General features: G+C 34.5%; 3 protein-coding genes across 14 annotated transcripts; 1 reads left to right on the top strand and 2 right to left on the bottom strand.

Annotated features, from left to right (window-relative positions):
• Positions 1 to 232: 232 nt before the first annotated feature.
• On the bottom strand, positions 233 to 9,597 carry LOC147555919 (uncharacterized). Of its 11 annotated transcripts, none has more exons than XR_015235068.1 (11): positions 9,266 to 9,597; positions 9,075 to 9,130; positions 8,139 to 8,206; positions 7,162 to 7,233; positions 2,770 to 3,227; positions 2,581 to 2,670; positions 2,397 to 2,519; positions 2,017 to 2,316; positions 1,856 to 1,936; positions 831 to 960; positions 233 to 505 (listed from the first exon to the last, which is right to left on the bottom strand). XR_015235068.1 is itself a non-coding variant. In XM_086663640.1 (9 exons), exons 5-8 carry the CDS (start codon positions 3,220 to 3,222, stop codon positions 1,862 to 1,864), a joined length of 741 nt encoding a protein of 246 aa, XP_086519766.1. In that variant the 5' UTR covers positions 3,223 to 3,227; positions 7,162 to 7,233; positions 8,139 to 8,206; positions 9,075 to 9,130; positions 9,266 to 9,534; the 3' UTR covers positions 233 to 505; positions 1,856 to 1,861. The 11 variants fall into 11 exon arrangements, 3 of the variants coding, with proteins under 3 accessions (XP_086519766.1, XP_086519767.1, XP_086519768.1); XR_015235071.1 differs by having other exon boundaries at positions 2,770 to 3,222; positions 9,266 to 9,519; XR_015235066.1 differs by lacking the exon at positions 831 to 960 and having other exon boundaries at positions 9,266 to 9,534.
• On the bottom strand, positions 3,342 to 4,625 carry LOC147555920 (uncharacterized). The gene is made up of 2 exons (XM_086663643.1): positions 4,364 to 4,625; positions 3,342 to 4,275 (listed from the first exon to the last, which is right to left on the bottom strand). Exons 1-2 carry the CDS (start codon positions 4,552 to 4,554, stop codon positions 3,840 to 3,842), a joined length of 627 nt encoding a protein of 208 aa, XP_086519769.1. The 5' UTR covers positions 4,555 to 4,625; the 3' UTR covers positions 3,342 to 3,839.
• Positions 9,598 to 11,326: 1,729 nt separating the features above from the next.
• On the top strand, positions 11,327 to 13,547 carry LOC147555918 (small ubiquitin-related modifier 1-like). Of its 2 annotated transcripts, none has more exons than XM_086663637.1 (3): positions 11,327 to 11,589; positions 13,094 to 13,243; positions 13,326 to 13,547. In XM_086663637.1, the coding sequence occupies exons 1-3, from the start codon at positions 11,503 to 11,505 to the stop codon at positions 13,389 to 13,391; spliced, it is 303 nt and encodes a 100-aa protein (XP_086519763.1). In that variant the 5' UTR covers positions 11,327 to 11,502; the 3' UTR covers positions 13,392 to 13,547. The 2 variants fall into 2 exon arrangements, with proteins under 2 accessions (XP_086519763.1, XP_086519764.1); XM_086663638.1 differs by having other exon boundaries at positions 11,367 to 11,577.
• Positions 13,548 to 19,062: the final 5,515 nt, after the last annotated feature.

Raw genomic sequence — 19,062 nt, 5'->3', positions numbered from 1 at the left:
GGACAATCAATATCTGTCCCTAAAAATTTGACGGGAATTTCCTCTTTTTAGTATTTGGGACAATTAGTATATGTCCCTAAAAATTTGGCCGGAATTGCCTCTCGTTAGCATTTGGGACAGACAATATCCGTCCCTATAAGATTGGCGGCAATTTTCTACTTCATGTACTTAATATAGTTAATATTCGTCCCTACAAATGTGACTAGGAGTTTCCCATACAATAATTAGTGTATACAAGAGGGAAAATTTTACTATAACCAATATTTAATAAATATTCACATCAAACATGTTTTGAGAAGCCCCTGAACATATTCACAAGTCTGGACGAGAGAAAAGGTCAAACCAAAATAAGAGAATAAAGTAATACCTCTTCCATAGGAAGATAAAATTCTATTAAAAATAAACTACCCTAACTTTATCCTCCATCTTGCTTCTCACGTTGTAGGAAGATAACATATTCACATAAACTACTCTAACACCATCCCAGTAGAGCTCCATCCAATCCCTATGTCATGGACAAAAAACAAAAGACAGCGAAAGCTATTAGTTTATTCCCTTTTTCTAAATTAAGACACGGCAAATAATACAAACATATTAAAACTTCTATAAAATTGTTAAAAGAGCAAACATTCACACACAAAATCTTCTTAAAAGCGGTAGCTTCATAATAAGTTCGTGTTTACTGTTCTTGCAATCTAACGAGCATACTCTCATGGGTATTTGGAGTTCTTTTACATAATAATGTTTCATATTAGGTGTCAAGATCATGTAATACTGCATTAGTTCTAGAACAATGGTCTAATTCAGTAAAAGATAACACCGAAACGTACGGCGACGTAGCAGCAGCTGCAGCCCATTGGCCTGCTGCGACGCAACAACAACTGCAGCCTATTGGCATGCTGCGATGCAGCAGCAGCTGCAGCCCATTGGCCTGCTGCGACGCAACACCATCCCCTTGCCCTGTTCCATAAGATTTACATTGTTGCGATTATAAAGTTGTGATAAAGTGGGCCGTGAAATTGTGGCATAAATAGCATTACCAGTCAAAGTCACTAGAACAAGTTGAGTGGACAACGTCATTGTCTAACCAGATGTATAATGGAACCACATACTTAAATGACATGTTGAGGTTAAGTTTCATGCCCCATATATTTTGGTTTCTCAACACAATCTTATTTTTATGATTATAATTATAGATATCAAACAGAACAACATATACGAAATGAAAGTTTTGTTTTAGTACAAGTAGACAGATTGTCTTCTGAAAAAGTAAGTATATGTACTATACTAATTACCTAATTGATAAATGGTTCACTCATATGCCTATTTTAGTTCTCACTTTATAATCATCAAAGATGAAGTTAATTCACTAGTTGTAGCTAAAATCAACCCTATTCTATGCAGTAAACATGTACAAGGAAACGGAAAAAGGATCAAGATACCATCATCTAATCTACCTATTGGTATGTGAGTATAGTGTCTTTGTTTTTTCAGAGAGAGATTAATTCGGATGTCCTTTAATTCATTCAAGACTTGAACAAAATGGAAACTAAAGAAGAAGAAAGTCATTGAGTTTCAATCTGGTATTAACTATTCAACAATACTACATACAACAAACAGGACAAAGTAGTAATATCCAACTATAACACTTCCGCATGCTAGGTCGCCGCTTCGCTAAAAGTGTGGAGACAATTTCAGTATCCACTTTTTTCCCCATCTTTTAAAGCATTTCTTTGAATAATTCAAGGCTTGTACAATAGTAATACATTAGGATTACCATATGTTAATAAGGTAGTGTAAATGAAGTGTGACTATTTGTGTGATAGATATTATACTACTAAGAAGAGAAGGTTACCTCATGCTAATCAGAATGTGAGGATGACCTTGGGTCGTTACGAGAACTTTCAAATGAGAAGCTAGGCGTAGAGACATGTAGCTGCAAAACGATTACATAAGTCATTAATATCAGTTGAACTGATCACTACATACTGAATTATAATTCTATTAAGAATCTACCTCCCCATCGCGAAGACGTTTAAAATAAGCCCTCATCTCATCTAATTTCGCTTTTGTGCTATTGAGTTCTTTTTTCATTTCTTCCATTTGTATCTTCAAGTTTGAAGTATCTTCGTTGCTCTTACGAAATTCAACTTTGGATGATTCTCCCCAAACTTTTTTTGGGGTGCCTTTTCCATAACACCGAATAAAACCTCTACGTTCAGGCCCCATAACCTTAGCAAATATGCTATTTTATCCATTCTTATATACAGGCAATCCTTCTTGAATAGCTCTGGTCACTAGGTCTCTCATTTTTTCCTTCAAATATTGAAATTACTCTAAGGGTTATAGATTAGTTCGAATATGAAAGAGATAACATAAGTTAATTTTATCATTACCATATTTTCCCTTGCTTCTTCTGTGATTGGTGTACCTTCCTTCTTTGTGTAAGTTTTCATAAACACTTCTACTTGAGATGCTGGAGTACCTGATGGCATCTCTCTTTGCGGATCTTCCTCTATCTATAAAATTCATCATGTTAGTATGGAAATATATTAGAGAATAATAAATAATGATTCTCACCTCAATGGCGTGTTTTGCAAAGTTCTTCGATCCACTAGTATGACATGTTTTTAGTTTCTTCCTGTTCTCTTTATTTTTTTCTGCCTTAGCCTGTCATACAAACAAAAACAATGACGAAAACAATTCATTATCAACATTAACAATACGTACAAAAATAATAAATCATTACCGTTGTATCTCACAACTTACTACAACTTTTTCATCTGCCCAACGTTTTATCGCTTCCCTCCATGATTCCAAGGGAATTTCCTCCGGACAGTTCCTAAATCGTTCTCCGAAAGTGGAGAATGGAGTAAAATATTTCCGCTTCATTTCATATTTTTCATCCCTCCAAGCTCCATCTAACCTATCTTTCACCCATTCAATTCCATTGTCTGGAATGATAAAGTGTTTTTTGATGTTGCGGATTGCTTCTTCCTTGTTTTCTTTTGGCATCACTTTCCAACTAATCACGTGAATGGGTAAAATATTGAAATCCCTACCAATTTTTCCAACAAACGATGATAATTTCTTTGAGTTTTCCTTAACTGGTTTCCCGCGATACCAAGTAATTGGTAGTGGAACAACTATTTTCCCCACCCAATCGAATTTTGTTGCGCCTCTTCCTTTCCTATAAGTAGTTTGCTCTTCATGCTCGGCCATCTACACTGGAAGGATAAAATAAAAATTAGAAAGAGATAAAGATACATATCTAATAAGAATCAATACAACATTATAACATAAAATATAACTATTATCAATCAATAAGTAACTTCAAGATAAGGAAATAATTAAATATTAAGTATCAAAAAATTAATTATTATTCCACGAATTAATAATAAAATAAACATGAAGTGCATTCAAGAATCAAAGTCATCATGATCATTTATATCTTCTTCATCTAAATCTTCGTTTTCATCTTCGTCTTCTTCCTGTTCAAGTTCGCCTTCGATGTCATATTCAATTTGCTGATTTACTAGAGGAGGAACACCCTCAATTGTTTCCCCCATCACATCCTCCCTGACCAAGTTCACATTTTCCTCCCACGAAACACCATCTCCATTTTGATTACCGAAGGGATCATAGTCAGAAGCTAGTAACTCTTCATCTTCACCCATATCAAAGGTATCTCTAGGCTTATTCTTCACGACCACATGCCAATCTGACTCTACTGAATCAAAAAACTTGTTGTGCTTGAGAAGCCAACACATATGGTTCAGTTTTTTGGGATGATGATGTATGAGTGAAATTGACAAGCGTGAATCCATGTTTGTCGACCTTTAATCCTCGCCTGTTACATCTACCCACTCACACTTGAAAAGAACATATATACGTCCGTGAGGATATGCCACCTCTATTATATCGATCAAGCGCCCATAATAAGTTATATCTGATTCGACAGGTTGTTGGTCCTTTGAACTTGCAAAATTACAAACACTTGCAATAACTGCAACACCGTTGTTTTGTGCCTTGGAACCGTAATCCCTTTGAACGGTTTTAAAATGAAGCCCACCAACTGTGTAACCAGTGTATCTTTTTGCTGAAATAAAAGGGCCTTTAGCAAGTCCATCGTGACCTTCTACTACGGGCAGACCTGCCTCTAAATAATCTTTTATATACTCTTTAAACCAAGCTGCAAATTCCTTTTTATGCTTCTTTTGGAGTCGATGTTTAGGCAATTTTGGATATGCCATTCTAAGAAAATTGTTGTGTTCACTGTAAGAAAAACGATGTTAATATTAAATAACTACAGTAATTGCAACATCGAAAGTAACTTGCCTATGTTTAGTTTAAACCAACTTACTTTAATGCTGTAGAAATATTATCATCATTGAACAAGACATATTCATGTATTTGATCTCTTTCTTCTTGGCTAAGAATAAATCCTTCGACACTTCCAATATGACAGTCATCTACGTACCTAGATGGTCTGGTTAGTCGTGTCTCAACATCCTCTAAGTACCTTGTTACAAATGTCAAACATTCTTCTATCATGTATCCTTCTGCAATTGACCCTTCAGGTTGAGCCTTATTACGCACATACTTGTTTAAGGTACATAAGAGTCTACATTTATAACAAGAAAATTTTTTATAACATAACTATTGACATTATTTAAAGTATAAAAAGAATAAAATATTTAGTCTAAAATAAAATACCTTTCCATCGGATACATCCAACGACAATTAACTGGGCCACCTAATTTTGCCTCGGACGCCAAATTGATCGGTAGGTGCATCATAATGTCAAAAAATGTCGGCGGAAATATCCTCTCTAGTTTGCAAATAATGAGACTAATGCATTCCTCCAATCTTGTAAAATCTTCTGGTTTACCTACCTTTGTGCATAACTCGCGAAAGAAGGCACTTAACTCTATAATGACCGAAGAAACTTTATCCGGCAAGATATTTCGAACAGCTAAAGGTAAGAATTGTTGCATAATTACATGACAATCATGACTTTTTAAACCAATTATTTTGCCTTCCTTAACTTTTATGCATCCCGAAAAGTTTGAACAGAACCCGTCTGGCACTTTCAAACTTTTCAATACCTTGCAAAATGTTTGTTTTTCACTTTTAGTCATTGTATAACAAGCAGGGGGTATATACCATTTTTTCTTATCCACAAGCCATTTTGCGTGAAGCTCAGGTTTGATCCCCAGTTGTTCCAAGTCATGTCTCACTTTCAAATTATCTTGATAACGTTTCTTTTGGCCCAAAATAGTGCCTAAAATGCTATCACATATATTCTTCTCTATATGCATGACATCTAGGTTGTGTCTAAGAAGAATAAATGGAAAATACGGCAACTCATTAAGTATGGGCAACTTCTTCCAATTATCTGGAAACCCAGATACTACTCGAGCTTTTTTTCTTTTAGGTCCATTAACTTCCTCATCTAAATTACTTTCAGAAGGAATTTTCCAAATTGGTGTGGAATTCCTCTTAGTAGTTCTACTATTTCTATTCCTGTCAAAGGTACCGGGGCTTCTCTCATTTCGGTATTTCCATCAAAATCATTCTTCAGTCGTCGAAAGTTATGATCCATAGGCAAAAATCTACGATGGCCCATGTAACATATTTTACCCCCATTTTTTAGATATTTACTGCTTGTATCTTTACCACATGTTATGCATGCTAAGTACCCTTTTGTACTCCAACCAGAAAGCATTGCCAAGCCTGGATAATCACTAATTGTGCAAACCACTGCTGCACGCATTTTAAACATTTCCTTCCTTGCTGCGTCATAAGTATCAACCCCATCTTCCCACAATTCTATCAGTTCGTCAATGAGAGGTCTCATGAAAACATCAATATCATTTCCAAGATTCCTAGGACCAGGTATTAACAAAGACAAAATCATATGAGGTTGCTTCATGCACAACCATGGTGGTAAATTATAGGGCATTAATACCACCGGCCATGTGCTATGTACAGAACTCATATTTCCAAACGGATTGAATCCATCTGTTGCCAATGCTAGTCTAACGTTCCTGGGATCAGCAGCGAAACTCGGATATACTTGGTCAAAGTGTTTCCATGCCTCCCCATCTGCCGGATGTCTGAGAACCCCATCTTTTGTGCGGCCTTCCTCATGCCATCTCATGTCTACTGCAACTTTAGACGTCATATACAAGCGTTTCAACCTAGGTTTTAAGGGAAAGTGTCGCAGAATCTTTGCAGGAGTTTTTTTATGTGTAATACCGCTCTCCTTTACATATCGAGAAGCATTACACACAGTGCAATTTTCTAGATCTGAATTTTCCTTCCAAAATAACATACAGTCATTTGGGCATGCATCAATTTTCTTATAATCTAAAGCCATATCCGTAACAAGTTTTTTGGCTTGACTGAAAGTCTCTGGCAATGTACACCCTTCGGGAAATGCCTTCTTTAGCAATACAAGTATGTCTGTGAAAATTTTATTGCTAATTCCTCCAAGACATTTGAGTTGCCATAACCTAAAAAGAAATGACAACTTTGTGTAGTTTTTACAACTCGGATACAACTCAGTTTTAGTTTCCTCTAACAAACTATAAAACTGGGCGGCATCACCATCAATATGTATATTATCGGTTTCTTCTGCATCACCATCTATATCATTGCCCACATTTTGAAACCCAAATGCATCGTGCAACATACCTTCTATGTCGTCACCTCCCTCCCCATTGTTCTCATTATTATGAGTCAACACTTCGGCTTCTAAAGTAGGTGTCTGATCAGAGTTCTCACCGTGAAAATCCCACACCTTATAATTGCTCATAATTCCACGACAAATTAGATGCTCGTAAAGTAAATTTCTATCGACGTACTCTACATTAGCACAATCTATGCATGGACATTTTACAACTCTTCCATTAAAAACTCTTCCATGTGTAAAGGCATGTTCGATGAATGCCTTTACACCATCACGATATTCATTACTCGTTCTACGTTTTTGCATCCAACTCTTATCCATTTCTGAAAAAATTAACAGTTGAACACAACCACTGCTTTATCAAACAAAGAGAAATAGCGGTGCACAAAGATGAAGAAGAAATCCCTATACATAAACAAATATATTATTTCAGAAATTACGTTAAAGAGGATGATGTGAATCTTTACCTAATTAATTCCAGAAAACACGATTAAAACTCCTACGGCGAAACTCTACAGCTTTGAGATCCGCTACAAGTACTGCATTTGAAATCATAACTATTCAATTAATTTTTAATCAAAAAAAATGAAGCTGGTGAAGAGAAAATCAATGTGAAGAAAGAAGCATCCAATATTGTAATCAAGTGTAACAAATAAACTTGAATCATTGTCTCATGCACCGTGATTCGTCTCAATGGTTGATCAAAGTCTCAAACTGATTTTAGTCCATTGAAGCCATACTACATACATAGAAATTTGGTTTTTGATTATGAAGTTCTAAACTTCATTAAACGACACATTGGAAAAACTCAAAACTGAAGAACAAATAACATATATCAGATTTCAGAAGAACAAATAAAATTTCAATTCAATCACTAACCAAATTACAAAAAAGTGCATAAAATAATTTTCTTTAAACTCATCTACTTCATTACCATGTACTAACACCCTGCTGATATAGATGAACCCAAATAAGAAAAAATCAACAACAAAAATTTAGACATAGATGAACCCTACTGAACTTAATCAAGTTTCATTCATAAATAAACAATTGATGTTCGGTATGTAGTGATGGTTAAATCTGAGTTATAACCACGAATTTTTATCGATTTCTTAGTTTGGAGTTAACAAAACAACATGAAGATAACAAAAACCAGGAAGATAACAAAAAATAGTAAAACCAGGAACTTTCTATCGATTTCTTGATCAATTCAGTCTTATCATCTATTGATAGCAGTACAACATGAAGATAACAAATATACTTTGATTTCACCTAACTATAAACTTTTGATTTCTAATTTTGAAGAAGAAGAAGAAGAAGAAGAACTAACCTGGAAAAATCAAATTGAATAAAATTTATGCAAAATTGAATCAGGAATTATATCATAACTAGTTAGTTGCTTACTTTGAAGAAGAAGAAAACGAATATGAAGAAGAAAGACAACCTGATCGTGGTGTTTCAAGAGTCGTGGAACTATCTGACCTGGTTATACACTGGAACTGAATTCCTTTTCTGCAAAAACGAATTAGGGTTTCATGTTAAACCAAAATATTAACTGATTTATTTGAAGAAGAAGAAGAAAAACAAGAGGATGAACATTATTCTAATATTGAAGTCTGAACTGATTTTGGGTCTATTGAAGTCAAACATACACAGACTAGTTGGTTTTCGATTATGAAGTTCTAAACTTCATTAAGCAACATATTGAAAAAGCTCAAAACTGAATTGGAAATAACATATATCAGATTTCATAAAAATAAATAAATTTCAATTCAATCACATCAACCAAATTACAAAGAAGAGCATACAATGATTCTCTTTAAACTCATCTACTTCATTACCCTGTACTAATACCCTACTGATATAGATGAACCCAAATAAGAAGAAATCAATAACAACAAAAATTTAGTTATAGAAGAACCCTACTGAACTTGATCAAGTTTGATTCATTAATAAACAATTGATGTCTGGTATATAGTGATGGTTAAATCAGAGCTATAACCACAAATTTTTATCGATTTCTTAGTTTGAAGTTAACAAAACAACATGAAGATAATAAAAACCAAGAAGATAACAAAAAAATAGTAAAACCAGAAATTTTCTGTCGATTTCTTGATAAATTCAGTCTTAACATCTATTGATAGCAGTAGAACATGAAGACAACAAAAATACTTTGATTTCAACCACCCATAAACTCTTGATTTCTAATATTGAACAATATGAAGAAGAACAACTAACATAGAACAGTCATATTGAATGAAATTGATGGAAAATTGAATAAAACTGATGCAAAATCGAATTAAAATTGATGCAAAATTGAATCAGGAATTATTTCATAAATAGTTCAGAAGAAGAAGACAATATGAAGAAGAACAAGAACCTGGTCGTGGCAAGAGTCTGGAACAATCTGAGTTTGCTTATAACAAATTAGGTTTTCTGCAATAACAAATTGGATCAGGTATATGCATTGGCAGAACTGAAACTGTTTTCTACAATAACAAATTAGGGTTTCATCTTACTCCAAAATCTTTATTGATTTCTTTGTGGAAGAAAAAGAGGATGAACACATACCAGAGGTGCAAACCCTAGAAGTAGAATGGAACCCGCGCCCAAGAGAGAAAGATTGAAGAATCAAACAAAGGAAGAACACACCTAACGTGTAGAAGAAGGAGGAGAAATTTCCTTCTCTGCGTTGAGAAGTGCTTCCTCTTCTCTGTAATTTTTTGTTGAACCCTCTTCTCTCTGTACGTGCTAAAGAAAAGAAGAGAAAGAGAGAGAGAAAAAAAACAAAAGGAAAGAAAAGAAAAAGAAAAAAAACCGAATTTTTTAGGAAAAAAAACGAGGGAAATTGTTTTGCGCCATTTTTTTATTTGACCCAATTTTTGCGCCATCTTTCTAGTTGTGCCTAATAATTTGTCCCTATTGTAATTTTATCAGGGACAAATAGTGAAAATTTGTCCCTATCTTTAATATATTAGGGACAGACGTAAAAATGTATGTCCCTATTGGCCCTTTTTTTTGTAGTGAAATAAAGCGAATTGATATAAACTTCTGTTGGGGTCATGCAAACTCTTAAAAGGGACTCCACGTCATCGACTGAAACACCATTTTATAACCAAAATTTGAGGGTACTGGTTATGACATTAGAAGCTTAGGACTGGTTAACAAATCGATGGTAGTAAAACTTACATAGTTACATGCATGTTTCTCTCAGACAAATCGGATTTTGGGTTAGAGTTATCTCGTCAAAATATTTGGGTTGTCATAGTCTTTGGATAGTTCATCGTAAACCGTTGCCTTGATTACCTAGCACAGTATGTTAGCGACTCACCCACTACTGATCTATAAATTTCACTCGCTTATTAGTTTGCATTAGGTATAGCTGATTCAAAAAACGTCAATCTGGTTATCATTTAGGAATTAGAGATTTGATGCTAGATCATGTCTGAATGAATGATTTCTGGTTCTTTGATTTCCGTTCCTGCTACTGGAAACCTAAGGAAAAATCTGCAAAGAGTTCGGAAATCTCTCTGACGCGTAAGACAGTCAGATTGCCCTTTGTAGTTAAAGATTGAGTATTTAATGAACCTTGAAGTTCTTGTCGTGAACTTACCTTCTTCGAGATGATTCGGTGCCCTTTTATAGGTTGTTTTGGATCCATTATGATAGACGGTGAGATTGAGGCGGTTGAGATCCACCCTTCGGGATTAAGACTACTCTTTAGTAGACATGAGATTTAGGGTTTTCTCTTTGAGTTTTATCTCGTATCTTGAATATTTAGATGTACCTATGTTCAACCCAAGTTAATTAGACTCTTAAGATCTTAACCGCCTGAGATCTTTAGGAAGATTTGGGTTTAAGTCGCTAAGCTTGCGGCAGACTTCTGCCCTTTCATGTTCAGGCCTTAAGGCACCGATCTTGCTTAACGCGAACCCCCAACCCTCCTTACGAATCCCAGGGTAGACCTGATTGTGTGTGATGCAGGACAGGGTTCAAACTCCTTAGATGATCTTGCAAACCTCTCGATTTTGGGCTTAGGTTGCGAACCTCTTAGGTCTCAGCTGTCCTGTTGCCTTGAGAAGGATTGACTTGTTAGACTTTTCTTGACTTATTGACGATAGTCAACTGGTGGCCATTTTATGTTCATCAAATACAACTATAAGTATTTTTGCTGAACCTTCGATCCCAAATCTACTTTCGTTCTTATGACATCGGGCAAAAGGATGGCTGAAGGAACTCTCTCAGGTCAGGGATCTCTTTGTAACGCGCACAAAATTACGAGATATACCACTCATCAGTGGATTTTTCTATCCGGACACAAGAGAAAGAATCCCTAGCCTTTATGCCCCTCAGTCAGACATCTTAGACTCTATTGTCTGGTCTCCAACCACAAGCGGTAAACGCAGTCGAGCACCAACGGAAGCTGATTTGGTTTGGCTCCCATTAGTTCGACCATTCACATGTCCAAATCAATTGAAAAAAAATTAAATATAAGTGGGGTGGGAGATCCACCCCAAATATGACCGTTAGAACAACCCGGGCTGGGGGACTCCCAACCCCACCGGGAGCCCAGCCCCAGGGCTGGCGGGTTGGGCGACCATGTATGGGGCTGGGCTCCCATACACTGGATTTGCCCTTAGTATTTAGAGTAACAACAAGAGTCGAATAGGTCATTGTGGTGGGTAGCGTAAGTTTGCAGCAGCAATCACAGGAGAGGAGATAAATCCATTTATAAATAAATTATCCCACTTTCTAAAGTTCAATCTTTAATTCTTTCTAGTAGAGAAGAAGAAGAAGAATTTGAGAAAATGTCAGGTGCACCGCCGAACCAGGAGGAAGACAAGAAACCTAACGATCAATCTGCTGCTCATATCAACCTCAAGGTTAAGGGCCAGGTCTCTCTCTCTCTCTCCCTCTCTCTAGGGTTTTGATTCTCACTGTCTACTGTTTTATAATTCGACTTTATCTACCTCTGTTCTAGGTTAGGCCAGTCTTTCTTGTTGGAAACGGTTTAATTTTTCACTAGTTTGGGATATTAGGGTCTCTCTATAGAACGCATGAAGTAATGGTTTTATTGTTTTGTGAATTATTGAACCTATATTGATTATTGATATCCTTTCAATGAGAATCTTATGTTTAGGGTTTCTTTGATTAATAGGATTTTCAATAAAACTTTTTGTGGTATATATATCTTTTTTAAGTTCAAGTTGTCTACTTTCAACCTTTTCATATTCATTGCCAGGATTGTCTTGGAAAGATTTTTGTGGGCTATATAGTTGGTCTCGGCCGAGATTCCGAGTTGGGGTTTGGCCGAGTTTCTCGGCTATCTCGGTCGAGACAGACGGAGACCCGAGACAACGACTTTTATTTTTTTTTGGAAACTTTAATTCCTAATATTATACTACTTATTTTATTGAACTACTACTAGTCATTATGGAAATTGAAGATGATGACTATAGTACTACTAGTTATTAAACTTATTGGTTATTGAATACTTATGAAGTACGAACTTCGTTACTTATTTTATTGAACTATTGAAGTGAATTATCATAAGATTTCGCTTATGATGAATGATTGGAGTAATTTTTGTGTTTATAGTCCGGAAAATTATGAAGTAATGAAGAGCCAGGGAGTTAAACTTATATTTATGATTAACTATACATGTTGTCTCGACCGAGATCAACTACATAGTTTGTGGGATTGTTATACCTGATTAGATTCTCTAGTAATTGATTAGGGTTTTAACTTGGAACTGTCTTATTCTGAGCTCATCCTAAACGAAAGTAAGTTTCCATCTTCATTTCAGCAGTCTGGAGGTATTGTTTAGGGTTTTTATGGTCACATATTTGTTCCATATACTAATTTACTGAATTTAGTACTTGTAATTGATTTTATAGCATTTTAGTATCATTGAATATTTCTTCTCTTAGAGTTTTGATTGTCACTATTTGTGAAATACCGAAGCTACACGCTATATCTAAAAGGCGCTTGCTCTTTAGATTTAACTCCTTTTTACTGAACTTCGATTTCGGATATTCTAGATAACTATATTTCTAGTATATCATTTATTGAGAGATTTAGTTAACTAATTTATTATGTATAATGTATCTCACGTAGCGAAATTCTATAATATGTGATATCTAATTATTTCCACTTTGGCCCCACGGCAACTTTCACCCTTTGCGATCTTGTATTACTATGGTACATCTTGCATACATTTGAGATTCTTGTAATGTTTTACTGTAACCAAACGAAGAAACCTGTATCTCTCTTGACCTTGGAATAGAACTAGTTCTATTTCATAATCTTCGTTTCGAAGAATGAACTTCATACATGATTGTAAATTTTGCACAAATTGGGCACCAAGTAGTTGACTTGTTTGGTGTTGTTTGGATATAGGACGGGAATGAAGTGTTTTTCAGGATCAAGAGGAGCACTCAGGTGCGGAAGCTAATGAATGCATACTGTGACAGGCAATCAGTTGATTTTAACTCAATTGCTTTCTTGTTTGATGGACGTAGACTTCGAGGAGAGCAAACTCCCGACGAAGTAATAATTTGCTTTTTCTCTCTCCTTTGTACGTGGAATTTTCTTTGATAGCAAAGTACTTGATTTGTGATCTTTTATGCAGCTTGAGATGGAGGATGGGGACGAGATTGATGCCATGCTGCACCAGACTGGTGGTTCTGGTGCCTAGTTATATCAGAATCTAGTCGTTTTTGTAAAAAAAAATATAATGATTTTAATACGCCCACAGTAGCTAGGTATCTATCTGTTTGCTTAAATGCGAATTTGAACTTTGGAATTGATGGATTACTGTTTTAATGCCGAGGAAATATCGGAGTTTACGTTATGTTCTGGATGTCATTTTTGCTGTTTCTTTAGTTTCTAAGTTTGCAGGATTTGTGCTGTCACTAGCTGTGTTCACTCACCTTCACCAGAATAAGTGAAATCTTCCAATACCATGTTTACTTGCTTCATGGGCCTCTTATTCGTTAATATCTTTTTACCAAAACTTTGAAGTTCCAGAGCTTTCAAAGTTTTTATAACTTTCAAGAGATCTGGCCTCTAGGGCATAAAAAGTGTTGGAACTTGAAAGTTTTGGAATTATGAAGTTTTGAAAGATGAAAGTTTTGAAACTCTAAAGTTTTAGAATCTTTAAAGTTTTGGAACATTTTAACTAGAAGCTCAAATTCCTGATACTTTTACTGTTTGATCTTTCTAAGTTGAACTACAGTTAAAAATGTACAATTGTAGTACTCATTTTTGAGGTACAAACAATCAATTGTAGATCACTTTATCTATTTAATTACAAAATTGTCACCGTCTTCCCTACTCATCTTCCACGGACCACGGTGTTCTTTTTCCCTTTTCAATCTCCACTGACGGAGAAGAACACAATCTCCACTACTGAAAAACTTGTGACTGTTACTAGTCCTAGAAAATTTAAACTTTCGCATTCAAGATCATGATGGTCTTAGGTTAGCATATATTTTAACTAGAGAGACATTTACAAATCGTTTTTTATGAAGTTCATACACAGTGAGTTAGAGGGCGTTTATTTTTCGTTGCTTTTAAGTGCTTGAATTTTGTTTTTATATTAATTCTAAATGTTACGAAAATGTGAAATTGTCTATTTTAACCTTAATGTAATTACATATTAGCATTTCATACTAATTCATTAAGCTCATGAGTTTAGGTACAAGAGAACTACAGTTTATGAATATTGTGTCAAATATATTAATTGCAAATAATTAAGAATTAGGGAGGAGGAAGAGATTGTGTTGTATCATGGAGTTTGGGTGTTCCGTGATTAGTGAAGGAAGAGATGCGAAAAAACTAAAGAGAAAAACTTAGGTGAAGGATGAGTGAAGATGGAGAAGAATCATTGTTAAAGTCGTAAAAACATTTTGTATTTTATCAATTATTTAAGATTTTCTTTTTAGCTATAATTATATTGGTAATTATTGTACGAGAAGAAGGAAAAAAAGTGTATTTTTTAAAAGTAAGTGCAAAAAAATAAGCTCCAACCTAAACCTTACTTTTTTACATTTACTTTCCCAGAAGAAGTGGTTTTCACTTATTAAGTGAAAAAGAAACACACGACCTAAAATTGTAGGCCCACACCTAATAAGTGAAAACCACAAGTGTGAAAATCACAAGTGCAAAAATCAAACACCTCTTAGTACAAGTTACAAATCCTTACTGCACTTTGCTACCGTCTTTTGAAGTAGAAAAAAAAGGAAGGCGATGGAAGAGGCTTTCCAGGATGGTACCACAAAATCTATGAGACAGGACAATCTCAAGTTCCAACTATGATTGTGCTCTGGATCTCATGAAGGAGGTATGGGATGAACTATGCGAGATTACTCCACAGAAATAGAGGCAAGAGATTCATGAGGCTATTGATGTAGAGAGTCTCTTTGGGGTAACTAACCTTATTCCTGAAAGAATAACGTCAATTGGTATTTGTTGATATAAATTAGAAATTAACATTTCCCCTCTCAAGGTATTGAAATTAGAAACCTATGACATGGTTTATTTTAGGAACATGGGCGGAGTCAGGATTTTGTTCTACACAGAGCCGACTTAAATAAAATTTGCGTATTAAATTTGTATTTAGAAGGTATCAGTGCTTGCAAAAGATAAATACTCTTTTTATTTAATTACAATTGCTTCATACATTTAATCATTTTATGATAATTTCTTTTATTTTTCTACTAATAGGCATGTCTAGGATTTGAGAAGCGAAAGAAATTTTTTAAGTTAAATTTGAGGTAAAAAAAAATGAAATAAACTCTTTTGTCTTACAAAGTAAATGAAACAACAAATAGTAAACATTCTAAGGTAGAAACATGAAATATATGAGAGAGAAAGATGAAGTGAAAGAAAGAAAAATAAAATAGGTAAAGACGACCATGATCAAAAGAATGGGCGCTAAAAAAGAAGTTTCGACAAAATTAAATGCCAAAACGACAATTGGTTATGAATAAGAGTAAAATGATAACTCCTATGTAAATAGGGGACCAAAAAATAATTGTTCATTTCAAACAAGGTAAGTTCAGAAGTGGGTCGAACCCTTGACGTAATAAGCGTTGGGAGTTGCCTTTACGATCCGGGCTAACTTACTTTAGTGATTTTGGTTAGGTTAGAAACTTATAAGAACAAACCTAGGTTATATCCATTTTTGATATGTGGCACCATTTTTTTTCGAATTCTGGCCAAAATTTTATGATCCCGCCCATTAGTTTGTTTCAATTCCTTCTTCCTTCTTATTTATACATCTAGAGGTTTTAAACATCTAAAAGTTTTCGGTTCTTCTTTTTCAAGTGAATGGATTCCTTTAATGTTTCTTTTTTAGGATCGATATTTTGAGTTTTTTTCTCTCTCTAAAAGAAGATCAAAGATCGACAAAATATGATTCAGAAGATCAAGGATCGTTGACAATTTATGATCGGTTGCGTGGTTAGCTTCTTATTAAGAGATTTCTGAATGAAATCTTTGATTTTTCTGGATTCATGGATCTTAAAATCCTGAAATCAAGATGTAGGGTTTCTTAATAATTAAATCGAATAACAACAAATCTGGTATCTTTAACACATATTGTAGATCTCTATTGATTTGGTCTACTATTTCTGTTTGTGATCAAACTTTGATTTATTTGTAAGAGGTTTGTAAGATCTGTTATTTTTTGGGTTATAATTAAGAGTTGTGTGAATGAATTCCACAATTTTGTAGATCCCTGAAGTTGTGAATGAAATCAGATCTATTTCACTATATTTTATGGAATTTTTCGAACCTAGCTCATATTGGTTTTCGTGAATTTGTGAATGAATCTTTTTAGGGTTAATTTTGAGTGAAAATAAGTAATGTCCAATACATTACAAAAACGTCCTATTAATTTTCAGTGAAATAATTTAGGGTTAATTTTGAGTAAAAATTTTCCGGTCGGCGACTTTCGTCGGAGAAGGTAATGGTGAGTTGGAGAGAGAGAAAAGTGAGTTGGAGAGAGAGAGAGACTGAGTTGGAGGGAGAGGGGTGAGTTGGGAAGAGAGGTGAGGTGAAGAGAGAAATAGGTGACGTGGAGAGACATGTGTGGTGGAGAGCGAAATGAGGCGGAATTGATGTTTTATTTATAATTTTATTTTGAAAAAATATTTAAAAGAAGGGTAGTTAGGACATATACATAAAAAAATGGGGTCATATTTGAATTTACAGAAAGTAGGGGGCCATAAAGGAAGCTGGTCACAAAGTAGGGGGCCAAATAGGAATTAACTCAAATTTTATTATGTACCGTAAATAACAAAATGTCTTATAAATTTTTTTTTTGAAATAGTTTACCCTTTGAAAGGAATGCATAGGAAATTTTATTATGTATTGTACATAACAAAATTTCCAATACTTTCTTTTCAGAAAGTGTCCAGTACATAACAAAAGGTTGCGACTTTGGGGAATAAAGGAAAATCTCAGAGGAATAAATTCTCGAGGGAAGCCACGTTTCTTTGTACATTCTCCAGGACATAATTTTTTTAGGGTCCATGGTTTTAGGCTCAAAATAAAATCCAAAAAGGGATTACGGACCAATCTTCCCAGAAAAGGGGATTTTAGTGTTTTTCCCTTTTGGACCCTATTACCCACATATAGAAGAAACATTGTTGATACATAATGTGTTATGTAGGACACATATACAAAAATGAAATGAATATGAAACTTTAACAATAAATAACACGTTATTTATAAAACAAAACAAGAATCAATAAACAGAAAAACACTGTAACTTTGACATCTAGACATACCTTAACTATACTAAATGTGTTTTTTTGTATGAAATATGCGTAATTCATACTAAATAACGTGTATATTGCGAAACAGATAGTAAGCTTGAATTCAATCGAAAAATCTAAATAAAATAATATAGAAACCTTGATGGAGGTTTTCGGTGGTGGTCGTCGTCTTCACTACTCGGTCATTGAAGAAAGTTTGTTCATTCAGTTACGGAAGAGGGTTTTCAGTTTTAGAGAGAGAAAGAAAGAGATTCAGTTATGGGATAGAAGATTGGAGAGAAAAAATCTGAGAAAAAAAAGAAAATGAATTTTGGGATTGATTTTCAAAAGTGGATTTTTTCTCATATAAAAAGTTATAATGGGTATTATGATTAAATAGAAATCATAGAGATCTGTTTTTCTATAGAAATGCGTCCATTTGGACTAGATATCCGTTATAATTATTATTTTGCCTTAAAACCTTATATTAATATTAGGGTGGACTAAATATGTGTTTAGGTGTAGATTTGAGAACTAAGAACCCAAAAATTAATTTTTTAATGGGGAATACGAAATATATTAACAGTTAACAATTAGTTTTAAGTAATAAATTTTTAACAAATTTTATTTCAAGTCCTTCCCTTCTTTCTTCTCCCCCCCTCTTTACTCTTCTCTGAACAAAAAAAAAAAGCAGCGAAACCCATCTTTCGTCTCCCCTCTTTATTCATTTCCAATTCTAAACCATAAAAATTTGTGTGATTTCTCTTTCTCTATCTATCTCTTTAAAAATAAATCATCGTTTCTCCTTCTAGAGAGAGAGAGAGAGAGAGAGAGAGAGAGAGTTTAGGAGAGAGATAGATAGGGGTAGAGAGGATCGTCAAATGAAGGGGAAAACCTTAAACAAGAATAACGGTAACAGTAGTAGAGGGAAGATAAAAAGATGAAAGGTGCATTTTCTAGTCATCTAACAAAGCAGTTCCCCTTCTACCAAGCTTCTTCTTCTTCTAACGTTTCTAGCTTTCCCTCCATGGAAACTGATTGCTATGCCTTTAGAAAGTTTCATTGAAAACAATAAGTTTCCTATTAGGGTTTATTGAAAATCCAATCTTATTCATATTTATTTCTTCATTTCCCATCTATTAACCAATAAAAAAATCATATGCTACTTTACCTTGATCTTTATTATGAGTTTCATTTTTTTTTTCTAATAAGATTGTTAATTGACTAAGGTGATGTTTGTTTTTTTATTTTTTCAGATCTGAAATCTGAATTGGAATCAAATTCAGATTTCAGAAGTTTGTTTTTTAATTTAAGAAAATCTGAAAAATTAGCTGAATTGGGCCAAGATCTGAATTGACTGAAAAAGAGCCCACATATTTCAGACTTCAATACAAGTCTGAAATGGAAGCCCACAATCTGAAAATAAGCCAAATGACAAATATACCCTCATGAAAACAATAATATACTTTCCAATCTCCATCTTCAAATCATCGACCACCACCACTACACCACCGACTGCCGACCACCACCACTACACCACCGACCGCCGACCACCACCACTACACCACCGACCACCGACCACCACCACTACACCACCGACCTCCG

Source organism: Eschscholzia californica, unplaced genomic scaffold (assembly GCF_041429995.1).
Source record: "Eschscholzia californica isolate CP2 unplaced genomic scaffold, dmEscCali1.0.p SCAF_2, whole genome shotgun sequence".
Taxonomy (NCBI): domain Eukaryota; kingdom Viridiplantae; phylum Streptophyta; class Magnoliopsida; order Ranunculales; family Papaveraceae; genus Eschscholzia; species Eschscholzia californica.
This window is presented reverse-complemented; position numbering and strand designations above follow the sequence as displayed.

Bases quoted from the DNA above. Each gene is read 5' to 3' on its own strand.
- LOC147555919 (XM_086663640.1), bottom strand. From the start codon at position 3,222: ATGGCCGAGCATGAAGAGCAAACTACTTATAGGAAAGGAAGAGGCGCA. The intron at 2,671-2,769 runs GTAAGTTGTGAG...TTTGTATGACAG, and splicing joins GGGCAGATGAAAAAGTTGTA to GCTAAGGCAGAAAAAAATAA. The intron at 2,520-2,580 runs GTGAGAATCATT...TGAATTTTATAG, and splicing joins TTGCAAAACACGCCATTGAG to ATAGAGGAAGATCCGCAAAG.
- LOC147555920 (XM_086663643.1), bottom strand. From the start codon at position 4,554: ATGATAGAAGAATGTTTGACATTTGTAACAAGGTACTTAGAGGATGTT. The intron at 4,276-4,363 runs GTAAGTTGGTTT...TTTTTCTTACAG, and splicing joins AATATTTCTACAGCATTAAA to TGAACACAACAATTTTCTTA.
- LOC147555918 (XM_086663637.1), top strand. From the start codon at position 11,503: ATGTCAGGTGCACCGCCGAACCAGGAGGAAGACAAGAAACCTAACGAT. The intron at 11,590-13,093 runs GTCTCTCTCTCT...GTTTGGATATAG, and splicing joins ACCTCAAGGTTAAGGGCCAG to GACGGGAATGAAGTGTTTTT. The intron at 13,244-13,325 runs GTAATAATTTGC...TCTTTTATGCAG, and splicing joins GAGAGCAAACTCCCGACGAA to CTTGAGATGGAGGATGGGGA.